Below are 14,394 nucleotides of genomic sequence, written 5' to 3' on the forward strand. Positions count from 1 at the left end.
GGGGGGGGGGGTCTACCCCCTCTCCGCCCCTGCTTGCGTCACTAAACTTGCCAAATAAATGTTCGAAGTTGCCATGCGTTCATGCCACAAGTGTGACACTTATCAAGGTCCTTCTTATCTGGCCTAGTGCGAGTCCGTGGTCATGCTCGCCTACAACCGCACCAAACACGGGCTGGCGCAATACGGTTTGGTTTTCTTCATCGATTATTTTGTGCATCTTACATTGGTTTTTATTGCAGTTTTTTCTAGGAACCGGGGTTTTGTCCGGTTTTCGCTATTCCTTCTGGTTCCCTTATTCCTGCTTTTCTTTTGTCCAATTCTTTTTTCTACTTCTTTCAAAAAAATGAACAGTATATAAAGATTTTTTTTGAAAAGCATTTTTTTATCAGTTCGCAATGGTTTTTCAAGTTTGCCAGAACAAAAAAAAACCCTTTTTGGGGTAGAAAACTTTCTTCAATTTATAACCTTTTTCACTTGCTCTATTTTAAATCTTATTTTATCTTTTTTAGTTTTGTATCTCTGCATCTTATTATTTTTTATTACTAAAAATAGATATCAAAATTATCCTATTTTTCAAACAGAATAAACCGTTTTAATACCCGATAAATGTTTAAAAAAATATTGAACTTGTATTTGGATCAATATTGGTCATGCGTTCAAAAAAATGTTTAACGGGTATCTGAAAATGTTCAGCGTGTATATTAAAAATGTTCAATGCGTATTTAAAAAAATTTGACATGTATTTGAAATAAAGCAAAATCCATAAAAGAAGAAGAGAAAAATGATTATAAAAGATATAAAGAAAGCAAATGAAGTAGATATAGAAATATAGAAAACCAAAAATCAGAAAATAACATGAGACCTTCCTAAAACATGCAATTTTTTTAGTGGTAAAACCTCTTTATTAATCAATCACGAGGTTTACAAGAATAACAATTGTGTGATGGGGCACTCCCAGCCACATGTTGATACCTTGATAATCTTATTTTATCTTTTTAGTTTTGTATCTGTGCATCTTATTATTTTCTATTACTAAAAATAGATATCAAAATTATCCTATTTTCCAAACAGAATAAACCATTTTAATACCTGATAAATATTTCTTGAATACCTGATAAACATTTCAATACATACAAATATATTTATTAAATATTTAAAATACAAATACTTTAAATGTATATATTTAAGGCGTGTGTACTGCTCGCTCCAAGCGAGATATGGATGGCGCCTCGCCTTATTAAGACATAGGCATTCGCCTCGCCTAAATGAGGGTCTACAGTGGGTGACCTGGTAATTGTTAATTTCTTATTCTTTTTTGATTTTTTTTCTTTTGTTTATATATTGAAATATCAAAAAACTATATTTAAAAAATTACTTTAAATAGTTTTTCCAGAAAATTTAAACATGTATTAAAGAAATGTCCATGAAATGTAAGAAATTATAACACAATTTTGAAAAAATATTCACGCCTATAAAAATATGTTTGTGTCTTAAAAAAGGTTCAATTGTTTAATACATGTTCATGACATTTCTGAAAACTGTTCATGAAAATGTAAAAAAAAAATTCACCTAATTTTAAAAAGTATCCGTACCATTTATTTTTTCTCTTTATGAAATTTATTTTTTTGCACATTTAAATATGTTCATGCAATTTTCGAAAATGTGCAGGAAATCTATAGCATTATTCAACTTTTTATAAAATATTTATAACATGTAAATAAAATCTTTTTATCATTGAGAAAAATGTTGGTAAACAATTAAGAAACTATTCACACGTTTTAAAGAAATGTTTATAACATTTTTGAAAAATGTTCAACGTGTGTTTAAAAATGTTTGCAAGGTAAAGTTCATTTTACTAAAATGTTCAACCTGTATTTGGATCAATATTGGTCATGTGTTCAAAAAATGTTTACCGGGTATCTGAAAAATATTCAACGTGTATACTAAAAATGTTCAATGTGTATTTTAAAAAATTCGACATGTGTTTGAAATAAAGCAAAATCCATAAAAGAAGAAGAGAAAAACGATTATAAAAGATATAAAGAAAGCAAATGAAGTAGATATAGAAATATAGGAAACCAAAAATCAGAAGATAACGTGAGACCTTCCTAACACATGCAATTTTTTTAGTGGTAAAACCTCTTTATTAATCAATCACGATGTTTACAAGAATAACAATTGTGTGATGGGGCACTCCACAAGTGGCGACCCGCCTCTAAAGAGCTGGAAAACTTAACCAAACTATGAGCTTCTTTGTTCTTAAATCTACTTTCAATGAAGGTGCCTTGATAGTTTCCAATTATGCAATATACCTTTCAATGAAGGAATGTCTGGCGTGCGGGCTTTGCATAATTCCCTGGTGGATCAATTTTCTTCTCGCTGACCATATAGCCCATAAAGTAACAATTTTTTTGACCAGTTTTGCATGTGGTAGATCATCAATCATTGAGAAAATCCATTTCTTGGCATTCGGTTCCTTGACTGACTGGAGATGATCAACCATATCTACATCGGCTAGGGCCCAAACACAACGTGATGCAGAACACTCAACGAGAGAATGTCTCCACGAATCTTCAGCTCCACACATCTGATATTTATCATCATCCGGCATATTTCTTTTGTGACACACATCTTTCGTAGGTATTGATTGCTTTGCCAAAACGCCAAAGTAAGTTTCGAATTTTTCCAGGGACATCAACAGACCATAAAGATAACCACGACTTTGCTTCCACATCAATATCTGATCGGCCCCCACTGCCTTCTAACCAGTCCTCCCTTCGCCTCTTCATATCAACCAACATACGGTAGGCCGACCGCACCGAAAAGTTTCCTCTTTTTTCACTAAATCAGGCCAGAAGTCCGCCATGTTTCTTATGCATAGTGGAATACTTAGAATGACTTGAGCATCGCTTGCCCAAAAAAGTTATCAATCACGCCCCTTCTCGATGACGCATTGGAGATGTCGATTAACTCACTCACCATTGTAGGAGGGTTATCTCCTAAGCAGACAATCCACCTCATCATTGTGTTTCTCGGTAGCCAAATTTGATCCCAAATATGAGTTGTTTCGCCATTGCCAATTCGCCTGATAAGGCCCTAGCGCAAGACACTTCTATGATAGCCATCTACACTTGTGACGGATGGTTGCCCAATTCCGCCGTTAAGATAGAACCCTGTGGAAAATAAACTGGTCGAAGTAACCATGAACACAATGACTCTGGGTCCTGCAAAAGGTGCCATGCGTGACGTGCCAACAAAGCCATGTTAAAGAGTTCAAAATCTCGAAAGCCCAGACCCCCCATGAACTTGGGCTGGGTCATTGATTTCCACAAAACCCAGCTCGGCTTCCGTTTTCCTTCTCTACTGCCCTACCAAAACTGCCTGGTGAGTTTGTTTAAGTGTTAACACAATCCTCTTGGGATCTTAAAACAGGACATTAAGCAGACCGGTACTGCCTGTGCAACGGATTTGATCAACACTTCCTTACTGGTGAAAGACAATGTTTTTTCGATCCATCCCTTAACCTTGCTCCACAGCCTATCCTTGAGATATTTGAAGGCCCAAAGTTTTGAAGTAGCAATGTCAGAAGGCATTCCTAGGTACTTGTCATTCAACGATTCATTAGGAACATTCAAGATAGTTTTAATTTCCTTGTTTATGTTACATCAACATCTTTTGCTAAAAAATAACGAGGACTTGCTTGGATTTATTTTCTGACCTAAAACATGCATAAGGTTCCTAAAACACATTCTTGTGTGGGTTGAAACAGCTCGCACATAGCTTGTTGGCTTGGCCCAGCCAGGTGATACGTGTAGGCGAGATCTATCATTTGCGAGATATACAGCGGCACTCCTATACCTCGCCTTCAGCGAGCGTAACTTCCGACTCGCTGAAGAGGCAAGCAACATGGGCCGGCCCTTGCGGGAACGAGGGCATAACCTGTTTTTCTGTTATTTTATGTTTTATGTTTTCGTTATTGTTTTATATTTGTAATTTTTTTATACTTTAAAATACTTTTTATATAGTACAAAAAATACTCCACAAAAAACATTTGGAAAATGTTCAATAAATATTTGAAAAATTTTGAAAACTTATTTGAACAAAATGTTAATCAAGCATTGGAAAAATGTTGGACAAGTATTTGGAACATGTTGAACAATTTTTTAAAAATATAATCAAGCATTTGGAAAATATTGAGTAATTATTCGAAAAATGTTGAACAAGTATATGAAAAATATTAATCAAGCATTCGAAAAAATGTTGAATAAATATTTGAAAAATGTTAAGCAAGCATTTAAAAAATGTTGAACAAGCATTCGGAAAATGTTGAACATGTATTTGAAAATGGTGAACAAAAATTTGAAAAATGTTAATCAAGCATTGTTGAACGTCTATAGGAAAATTATCCATCATGTATTAACAAATTGTTGACCATGTATTAAAAGATATGAACCTTTTTTTTGAAAACTGTTAATCAAGCATTTTTAAAATGTTAAAAATGTATAGAAAAATGTTGAACATGTATTCAATAAGTATTAATTTTGTATTTAAAAATTTTAGTCAAGCATTTTAAAAAATGTGTATAGAAAAGTATTGAATATGTATTACAAAAATGTTTAGCTTACATTGAAAAAAAATGTTAGACGTGTATTAGAAAAATGTTGTTGACATATACAAAAAATGTGGAAATAATAACCAAAAGAACAAAGAATACCGAAAAAAGAAAATGAAAAAAATAAAGAAACAAAATGCAAAAAAAGAATGAAGAAGAACAAATAAAATAAATATAAAAACAAAAATAAAAAATGGAAAAATGGAGAAGAAACATTGAAAACCTCGACTCGTGTGGACTTAAACAAACTAGCTTTACTACTCTGTCATGAATGTAAGGCAAAGCCTTGTGGTTAGGTGCACTGCCCGTAAACCAGATGCGAGATATAACACTCGCGGATATATAGATTCTCCCAGCAAAAGAAGACTCTGTCGCTAAGGTTGGACCCTCCAGTCGAGTGTTTGGACTCCGGTATGACATAGAAGCAGGCCGAGTCGTGCTAGCCCGTGTGCTCGTTGGCACAACATATTTTATATATCACGAGCACATATGCCCGTGCGTTGGAACTAGAGAGATATTTTTTTATGAGAAGTATCAGGAGAGATAATTGATGTGTCCATCAAAGGGTCTCCCCGGCGATGTTCTCAAGATCATGTTTGGCCCACGAGTTCTTAATAGTGATGGGGTTGGTGAAGTGGTGGCCACCACCCAACTTGTGCCTTTTTTTTCTCCGAGTCTGCCTCCGTGTCTAGGTTGCGGTTGCCTCCTCATTTTGTGCAGCACGGCGACCTTCGTGGCATAATTGCTTCGACTACTCTCTCCTATGATGGTGTAACCGGATGAAGTACTAATTGCAGGAAATCCCGTTTCTTTGATATAATAAGCACGTAAACAGGTAGTCCCTACTTTGCCAGGGTTTATTCTCTTTAATTATTTCAACGCTCACTTGCCAACTTTTTTTAATCAGAGCCAAACCAGCATATCCTTTTTTATTGGCATGTGCCCACAATTTTTTTTAATTATAGTCAAGCAACATATTCTCTTTTATCGTCAAATAGCACGTCGGATTGAGTCTGGCCAGGCCGCTGGCAGGTACCAAAACGACTTGTATTTGTAAGGCGTGAATAAAAATCCAAAACAACCACTAAGTTGAAGGATCAAACTCACGACCTCAAAAACTCGACCACGTGCTGCTAGCCACTCGAACAAACAGCTCATGCTAACAAATAGCCGGCGCGAACGTTTAAGAATATACTGTAGCGTAACATTCAAAATATTTATTATTTTTCTGTTTCTTCTTGAAATTTTTCAAAAAATAAAGTAATAATTATGATATTTCGATTATTCTTTAAGATGTGAACAATTTTTCGAAATTCACATTCTTTGAAAGCATGAACCTATTATAAGAAAGCAAACATATTTTGAATACGTGAAATTCTTTTGAAAATGAAAACGTGTTTTGAACATTGAAAACAATTTTCAAAAACATGTTTTTAAACAAAAACATTACTTTGAATTTTTGAACATTTCAATAAAATATTAATATTCAATTTTTTAATTCAATATATTTTTAAAATACCGAACAATTTTGGAAAGCATAAAAAAAATTAATATGCGAACTTTATTCTATAGTTTTGAATAAAGTTTGGAAGCAGAAGAAGAAAAAATTATAGTTTAAAAACTATTCAAAATGGGAAAAAAATTTAATTTATGAAGATTTTACGTAAATTTAATCCAAAACTAAAATTCTGAAAAATTGAAAAAGTTAATTTATGAAAAAAGGAGAAAAGAAAAATAAACTTGAAAGGGAAAAAAGAAAAAGCAAAGAGAGAAGAAAAAGAGAAAGGAAAAGAAAAAAAAGAAACAGACTAGAGAAAAAACAAATATTGGGCGCCCTATGCGAAACTTTGTGTATTTGCCGTCCCACACGGTAAATAATGATTCTCAGCTGCATCGGCTGGAAATAACTGGGCCGGCTTCGCTGGGCCACAGCGCGCGCGGCCCACGTACGAATTTTTTCACAAAACTGTTTTTCCTTTTTCTAGCAGATGGACGCAAAAAAAATTTAGTACCACCTGAGATAAAACAAATTTTTTGAAGGTAAACGGATGAAAAAAAAGTCGGAGAAACGCAGCTTACTTTATTAGTAAAAAGTAGCACATATGCCCGTGCTTTGCAATGGGAGAAAAATTAGTATGCATTAGAAGTTAGTGAGAATTAAATGTGCAAGCAAAACCCTGTGCGCACGTAAAAAGGGAACATTTAGCTTCTTTGTTTTGCCGGGTGTGAAGTAATCAATCCGCTATTTTTTCATTCATTGATTGAGGGCACTTAAGTGTTTTGTTACGTCATCGTACACCAGAGAAGGCCCATGAATTATTCAATCTATTTTTCCTTCAATCGAGGAGATTTTAAGGTATGAAGTTTCTGAATATCGTAGGAAACATGAACCATTTTCTAAATCCTGAACAGTTTTCTGAAAATTAGGTATACTTTCAAAAAAACATGAACAAAATATGAAATAGGAACATCTTTTAAAATTTACAAACTTTCAAAATAAGAGCTTTTTAAATAAAAATATGAACATTATTTGAATTTGTCAACATTTTTTTAGAACTGGAACATGTGTTGAAAATCCCTATTTTTTAAATGTGTATCTTTTAACAATATTTTGAGTTGTGAAAATTTCACTAAAACATGTTTTTTTGCGAATTTGGAGCACTTTTTAAATTGCCATTTTCTTTTTAGAAATATCTAACAATTAAAAAAAATAAAATTTTCCGAAAAAGGAAAAAAAATCAAGTTCTGAATTTTTTTTAAATAGCAAAAAAAAATCGAGTTATGAACATTTTCCATAATTTGTTTTTTTTAATTCTGTATTTTTTTTTCTGAATTTTGTGTTTATAAAATAAGTTTTATAAGAAAAATAAACTTGGAAGTGAAAAAAGAAATAGGGGAAGGAGAATAAAAAGAGAAATATAACACAGAAACAAAGAAAAATGGGCCAGCCCATTATTTCTTTTCCAGTGCGAAGGGCCGACTATTTGTTGCCCTGTGCGGAAAATAGAATTTTCGCGGCTGCATGGGCAAAAAAATAAGTGGGCTGACTTTACTGGGCCAGAGAGCGAAGCCGACGTATGAAATTCCGGAAAAGCCTTTCTTTTAGCAGATGAATGCATAAGAATTTAGGACCACCTCGGATAGAATTTATTTTCGACAGTGAACGGATGATAAAATTGGCGAAACACACCTTGCTTTATTAGTAGGAGTATAGAAAAAAAGTATAGATATAGATATAGACTTATAGCGAGCAATATTAGATTGGGAAAATTATATTTGCTGCTCTCTGCAACAAAATGTTGTACAAGGGTGTGTTACTGGGCCATGCTGAACCTGATCATACCCCGGGCCAGGCTTGTCAAAGCCCGAAGCAAAAATCCCAAGCATGAGCCTGGCTCGGCCCGTCCAGAAACACATGAACAACGCCATTTTTCAATTGAAGTAATTATATTTGAGATATTAAAATAATATAATATACCTATATTTTGAATAAAGTATACATTTCTTACCATTTTTGCCTTTTTGAGCTGGGCTTTGGGCCAAAAAATGGAGCCCGGGCCCGGCCCAGATGTAGGGTTTTCGGTCTGGGGCATCCGGGTCGGGCTGTCCATGCACGCCACACATAGTAGAAGGCAAGGCATTATTTTAGGATCGAACTTGCTAGCGTTTTTTATGGTTTGTTTTTAAAATTCATCAAATTTGTAAAATTCGCAGATATTTATCAAAATTTTGAAAATTCTTTTAAAATTCATGGTCTTATTTTAAAATAAAAAATTGGCAATTTTCATATTTATGTTTTTGTTTAAAAATCACGGTTTTTTTAAATCATGATGTTTTTAATATTGGTGAACATTTTAAAAATTTATGAATATTTATCAAATCCCTGGCTTAGGAACGACAAAAACCGAAAAATTATTTTAGAAGTGAATAAGAGGAAATTGTTCCGAACCACTTGCCCGTCACTCATCTTCCCTACTAGATCTCAGACTAAGTGGCTGATTAGTGGGGACAAGACCACATGCTTCTTTCACTTAAGGGCTTCGATGAGAAGGCGAAATAATTTGACCAAAACATTGTAGCAACCTAATGTGATGTTATCAGTGTTCTTAAGGAATTGGAAGAGATCACAACATAGTTTTACTCGGAGCTTTTCACTTCTAAGACTGTTTCTAATATGCATGACGTTCTTGACTTGGTTCCAGTAAAGGTCAGTGATGCGATGAATGCCTTCCTTGACGCTAAGTATTCTACAACGAGGTTTAAATTGTATTGTTTCAAATGTTCCGCATGAAGGCCTTGGGCCCGGACGGATTCTCTGAACATTTCTTTGAGAAACATTGGGATATTTGCGGCCAAGAGGTAACAAGGGTTGTCCTTTGTATTGTAGAAGGCGAGGATAGTGATGAGGTACAAAATGGTACTTTCCTAAGCCAGTTCTGTCGTATTAGCCTATGCAACTTACTTTACAAATAGCACCCAAAGTTCTGGCTAACCGGCTAAAAGGGGCCCTTCCGGAGATAATATTGAGTGAATAGTCGGCTTCTGTTCCGGGTCGCCTTATCACTGACAATATAATGGTGGCCTACGAGTGCTTACATTTCATGAAAAGGAATAAGTCATTGTAACATCGCCATTGTACTCTAAAATTGGATATGATGAAGGCTTATAATCGAGTTGAATGGGCGTATTTGGAGGTGATAAAGCTCAAGTTTGGATTCTCTGTTAAATGGGCCTCTCCATAGAAATGAGCATGGTAGCTTCTGTATCTTATTCAATTTTATTCAAGAGCAAGAAACTTGATGAGCTCAAACCTACCCGTGGTATTCGGCAGCGAGATCCAATTCACCTTGATTTTCCTGTTAGCAGTATATGGCCTTTCGGGCCTCCTCAAATCTAGAGACTAGTCATCCCAGTTTACTGGAATCCAAGTAGCTCCTTTGGTGGCATCAGTTAACCACTTGTTATTTGCAGATGACAGCCTGCTGTTTTTCATGGCAAATGGTTCAGGGGCGACAAATGTGTCAAACCTATTGCCAAGTATCAGGTCAAAGAATAAATAATAGCAAGTCTTCAGTGTTTCTCAGCAAGGGTTGTGCAGAGAATGTTAGATATCATGTCAAAGGTGTTCTCAGTGTCCAACAGAAACACTAAATGAGAAATATTTGGGTTTGCCGTATGATATTGGTAATTCTAATCTAGTGCTTTTAAGTATCTCAAAGACATACTATGGGCCAAAGTGAATGGATGGATTGAAAAAATGATATCTCCTACGGGAAAGGAGGTTCTCATTAAGTCAGTGGCTCAAGCAGTTCTAGTTTACTCTATGTCTTGCTTCAAATTACCACGGGGATTATGCGAGCATCTTAAGAAGCTCATCTATATAAAAAGTTTGGGCCACTGACTTACGCTCGCCCCCTCACCTTCGCCTACTTCTCCGGTGCTGGAAGGAGAGGGAGATCCAGCAGAGCGCCACCAATGGCGATGGACAGATCTGCCACGCAACCACTTGCACTTCCTCGCCGAGACATGGCCTTGTGAGGACATGAGGTCCCAGGAAAAGAAGCAACAGGTCACCAGGCATTGTCTAGGGTTTCGGGCATCAGCTCCAACTCCGGCGGCCACCGGTCAGTTGTTCCTTCTACTCCTCTCAATATCTCTCTTCCTCTTCTAATCGTTTTCTCTTATTTTGTAGCAGTAGCATAGGAGAGGTGTGGGGACGATTTGGGTGAGGAAGTACCATCACCATGGACGACTTCATCCCCTCCAGGACCAGCATCAGCCATGGACGGAGAGGACGATGACGCCCAGCAGCAGCAACCATGGATGGAATTTATTTTTTTAATTCCTAATTAGTTAGTAGTAGCGCGGGGTCCAGACCCGGGCTACAGATAACTAGTAGTAGTGCGGGTGACATCCGCGCTACTATACTAACAGACGTAGTAGTAGCGCAGGGTGGCACCCGCGCTACTACTACCAGTTAGCTGTAGCGCCCTAGTAGTAGCGCGGGCACCCGCGCTACTAGTAGTCCTTTACCCCGCGTTGCTACTAGGCTTTTTCCTAGTACTGATGGAATTTGCTAAATTCCTCCATGCTTGTGGTGGAGTTGTTGTAGCACTACCCATATGATATTATTCAACACTAGGACCATGTTGTTCATCAAGAAGATGCTGAGCACCTCTGAGGTGTACTTGAAAGGCTCCTTAATGCAATCTTGTCCTTGCAGCTATTGTCAAAGTCTTCTCTGAATGATCAACCCGAATCACTACCGAACGGGTATGGTATCTCAACATCGTCACACCACCTTTGACACTCTGAACTCGGAACGGCAGTTCCACAGGCGTATTGTGCTGCAAGCAGTGCAAGACCAAGGCAAGACGCAACGAAGCTTGCATATTCATCGGCTGGAGAATAAGTAAACATGACACGATCAAGTTTTAGGTCAAAGAATAAATAAATAGGAAGCCTTTAGTGTTTCTCAGCAAGGATTGTACAGAGAATGTCAAAAATGAGGTCAAAGGTGGTCTCAGTGTCCAAGTAGAAACACTAAATGAGAAATATTTGGGTAAGTATCTCAAAGACAAACTATGGGCCAAAGTGAGTGGATATAATAAAAACAATCTCTGCCACGGGAAAGGAGGCTCTTATTAAGTCAGTGGCTCAAGCGGTTCAAGTTTACTTTGTTTTGCTTCAAATCACCATGGTGTTTATGCAAACATCTTAACAAGCTCATATGTATCAAAAGTTTAAATGCATACAAAAGTAAATGGTATCTAATTTATTTGGGTTTTACCATTTATTAATCTGGAGTCGAAGTTACATGTATTGGTTTCTTAGGCAAAAACAATCCCTCGTCATAAGACGAAGCGATTGTTCATCGACCTTGCATCTCAGGGACCAGATAAATTGCCCATGTAGTCTAATCCGAACTCGTTAGAAGAATTCAAGATATAACATTGTTCGACATCAGTAGAAGAATTCAAGATGATTAATATGTAGAGTTGGCACACATTATTGGTACTAACAAAGTGCTTTGTGTGCTGCTACGGGAAAACCAAAGTGCACAGACAGATAGTGGGCGATAAAAGGAGATGTTCCCTATGCAGTTATAAATCCTGCTCTTAACATGTCTGTGATTGAACTAACCGAGTTGAATCCTGAAGTGGTATCTACTTTTGACAAAAAATATTCTGTGATATCGCTAGTTACTTTTAGCTGACTGCTAAGTTTATATTAGGCACGAAGAAAAGGAAGGTTGTCACTTTGTTCCATGATAATCTCGTCCACCAATCCTCGAAACTAGTTAGGCTAAAACAATGAGTTTTGCTAAAAATCATCACCTAATGTTCTTGACAGGGGAAGTGATCTCCCTAGGACACCAAAAGCGTGACCTATAACCCAAGAAACATGCATGAATGGGAAAACACATTGATTTTTGACGACCTTCCTCCAGCCCAGGACTCAAAAATAGTAAGTTATAACCCGCAAAACATCCCTTTTTAGGATTTTTTTCCACTTCAAAATACAAATATTACTTTTTTTCTTCAAAAATACGAGCTCACAGGAGCACAGCTTCCAAGTCGCCTCTCTCTGCTTCATGATTGTATGTAGTTTTAGACTCCAACATTGTTTAGCTCCTCGTTTAACTATTGGTGCCCGACTAGAATGGAAGACTGCCCAATGGATTTTTTGTTGCATTGGTTGTAGAACCTGAAGATGTACAAAGAAAAGCCCAATGCATTTTTGGTTGCATTGGTTGTATAGACCAAGAATGACCAATGCATTTTTAGTTCCATGGGTTGTACAGAATGAAGACGTACAAAAAAAAGCAACCTAGTAGTGCTTGTTATTACAAAATTTTGAACTAAAAGACTATAGTCTGAACTTCTTTTGGGGATAGATGCTACGGGCGGAGAAACCTGTTGATTGTCCCTGGCTTGCAGCAGATTTTGGTAGGTGGAGTGTCGGATTCAGTGACATGAAGAGAGATTTGAGCAGGGAGGCGAACAAATATTTGTTCCCGCACACAACCAGTTTGATGAAATTCCCAAAGTACGATGCAACGACGTCTTCTTGTCCTTGTTCCATGCCGACACACATCAACGTTGACAAGTCGCCATCTAAAAGGTTATCCACGAAGGCATAAACGAATCCTGAATGTACTTAACGTTCTTTCATTCACCTTTAGATTTTTTCCTTCTTTACAATAGGTCATTTTGTGTAGTTTCAAAATTTCCTTATAGGTGAAGGTTTTGCACTTATTTTCTTAGGTTACTTTGTTAGCATGTTCTTAACTTGCACAAGACAAAAGTTGGAATGCTATTGTTGTTCTTAACTTGAACTGTCGATTATCCTGTAGCATTTAATAGCATATTAATCCAATGCTCTAATCTTTATACTGCATATTCTTTCCCTACTGGTATGAAGGACAACTTTATATTTAACCAACTTATACTCCACATGCTTTCACATCACAAGAAATTAAATATGGTCAATAGACTACTATATGTGCCTTAGTTTTCTATCTTGTACATGATAGATGCTGGTACTAGCTCCCAAACTTATCTTTAAGTGATTTTTATTTAAGGGATGACTACAATAAAAGCAGCCAATAAAGAGTTGATAGGGATGAGAAAATCTGTCAGGATTGAAGATATAGATGTATCCAGTATCTTACTGCTTACCAGACATGTAGAGCTTCACATAATAGTATTCCCATTTCATTGCTTATCTTTCTGGTCTACTTTTGTTTCAATTGCATCTAAATTAGTAGATGCTTTTCAAATCCATAGAGCATGCAAGACAAGATGGTGTATCTTAGAGAAAAGTCCATGTTATAACTTATAACCCCCAACTTGCTACTCGGTTTATCTTGTTATTTGATGAGTCATGTTTGGTTATCCGTCTTAGAATCATATTGGGCAAAAAAAACATAAAGTTAGTTTTGGAAAGATAATTTCTAAAAGAATCGTCACATTAATAGTGTGATACATCATAATGACGCACACAAGCTTACAAACTTAGTTCCACTCAAGCTATGCCAATATGGATAAGCCTAACAACATGTAGAGCTTCACAAACTAAATTTCAAAAAGGGACATAATCTAGATCAATGTTTGCGGTGTAAAGTGAAGAAGATGAGTCATTGGTCATTATCCAACATTCCTTACAACCAGATGATTTCAACAAAAAGCAACTATCATGAAAATCCAAAATCTCGCTAGTAAGTAGCTGCACCAAACACAACAAACCAAATGATTAGTTGGACAAGCATTGATGCACTTTTTCAAAAAGCGAGTGCAAAGATGAAAGCAAGCCATGCCATGAAAACTATAAATACACATGCACCACCAAGGACACCTTCCATCATCCAAACTTCACACACCTAGACCACAAGCATCAAAGGCAAGCAAGCAGTAGTAACCACAAATCAAACATGAAGACCTTCCTCATCTTTGTCCTCCTTGCCATGGCGATGAACATCGCCACTGCTGCTAGGCAGCTAAACCCTAGCAACAAAGAGCTACAATCACCTCAACAATCATTTTCCCATCAACAACAACCATTTCCACAGCAACCATATCCACAACAACCATATCCATCACAGCAACCATATCCATCGCAACAACCATTTCCCACACCCCAACCACAATTTCCCCAGCAATCACAACAACCATTTACCCAGCCCCAACAACCGACCCCCCTACAACCACAACAACCATTCCCCCAGCAACCCCAACAACCACAACAACCTTTTCCACAGCCGCAACAACCATTTCCCTGGC

At 36.6% G+C, this 14,394-nt stretch overlaps 1 protein-coding gene across 1 annotated transcript in view; it reads left to right on the forward strand.

The window, feature by feature from the left end:
- Positions 1–14,045: 14,045 nt before the first annotated feature.
- Positions 14,046–14,394, forward strand: part of LOC123179782 (gamma-gliadin-like) — a 1,253-nt gene continuing 904 nt past the window's right edge. The window contains exon 1 of the mRNA XM_044591660.1: positions 14,046–14,394. Within this exon, the coding sequence (XP_044447595.1) occupies positions 14,046–14,394 (349 nt within the window).

The sequence above is a fragment of the Triticum aestivum genome, chromosome 1D (genome assembly GCF_018294505.1).
Source record: "Triticum aestivum cultivar Chinese Spring chromosome 1D, IWGSC CS RefSeq v2.1, whole genome shotgun sequence".
NCBI lineage: Eukaryota > Viridiplantae > Streptophyta > Magnoliopsida > Poales > Poaceae > Triticum > Triticum aestivum.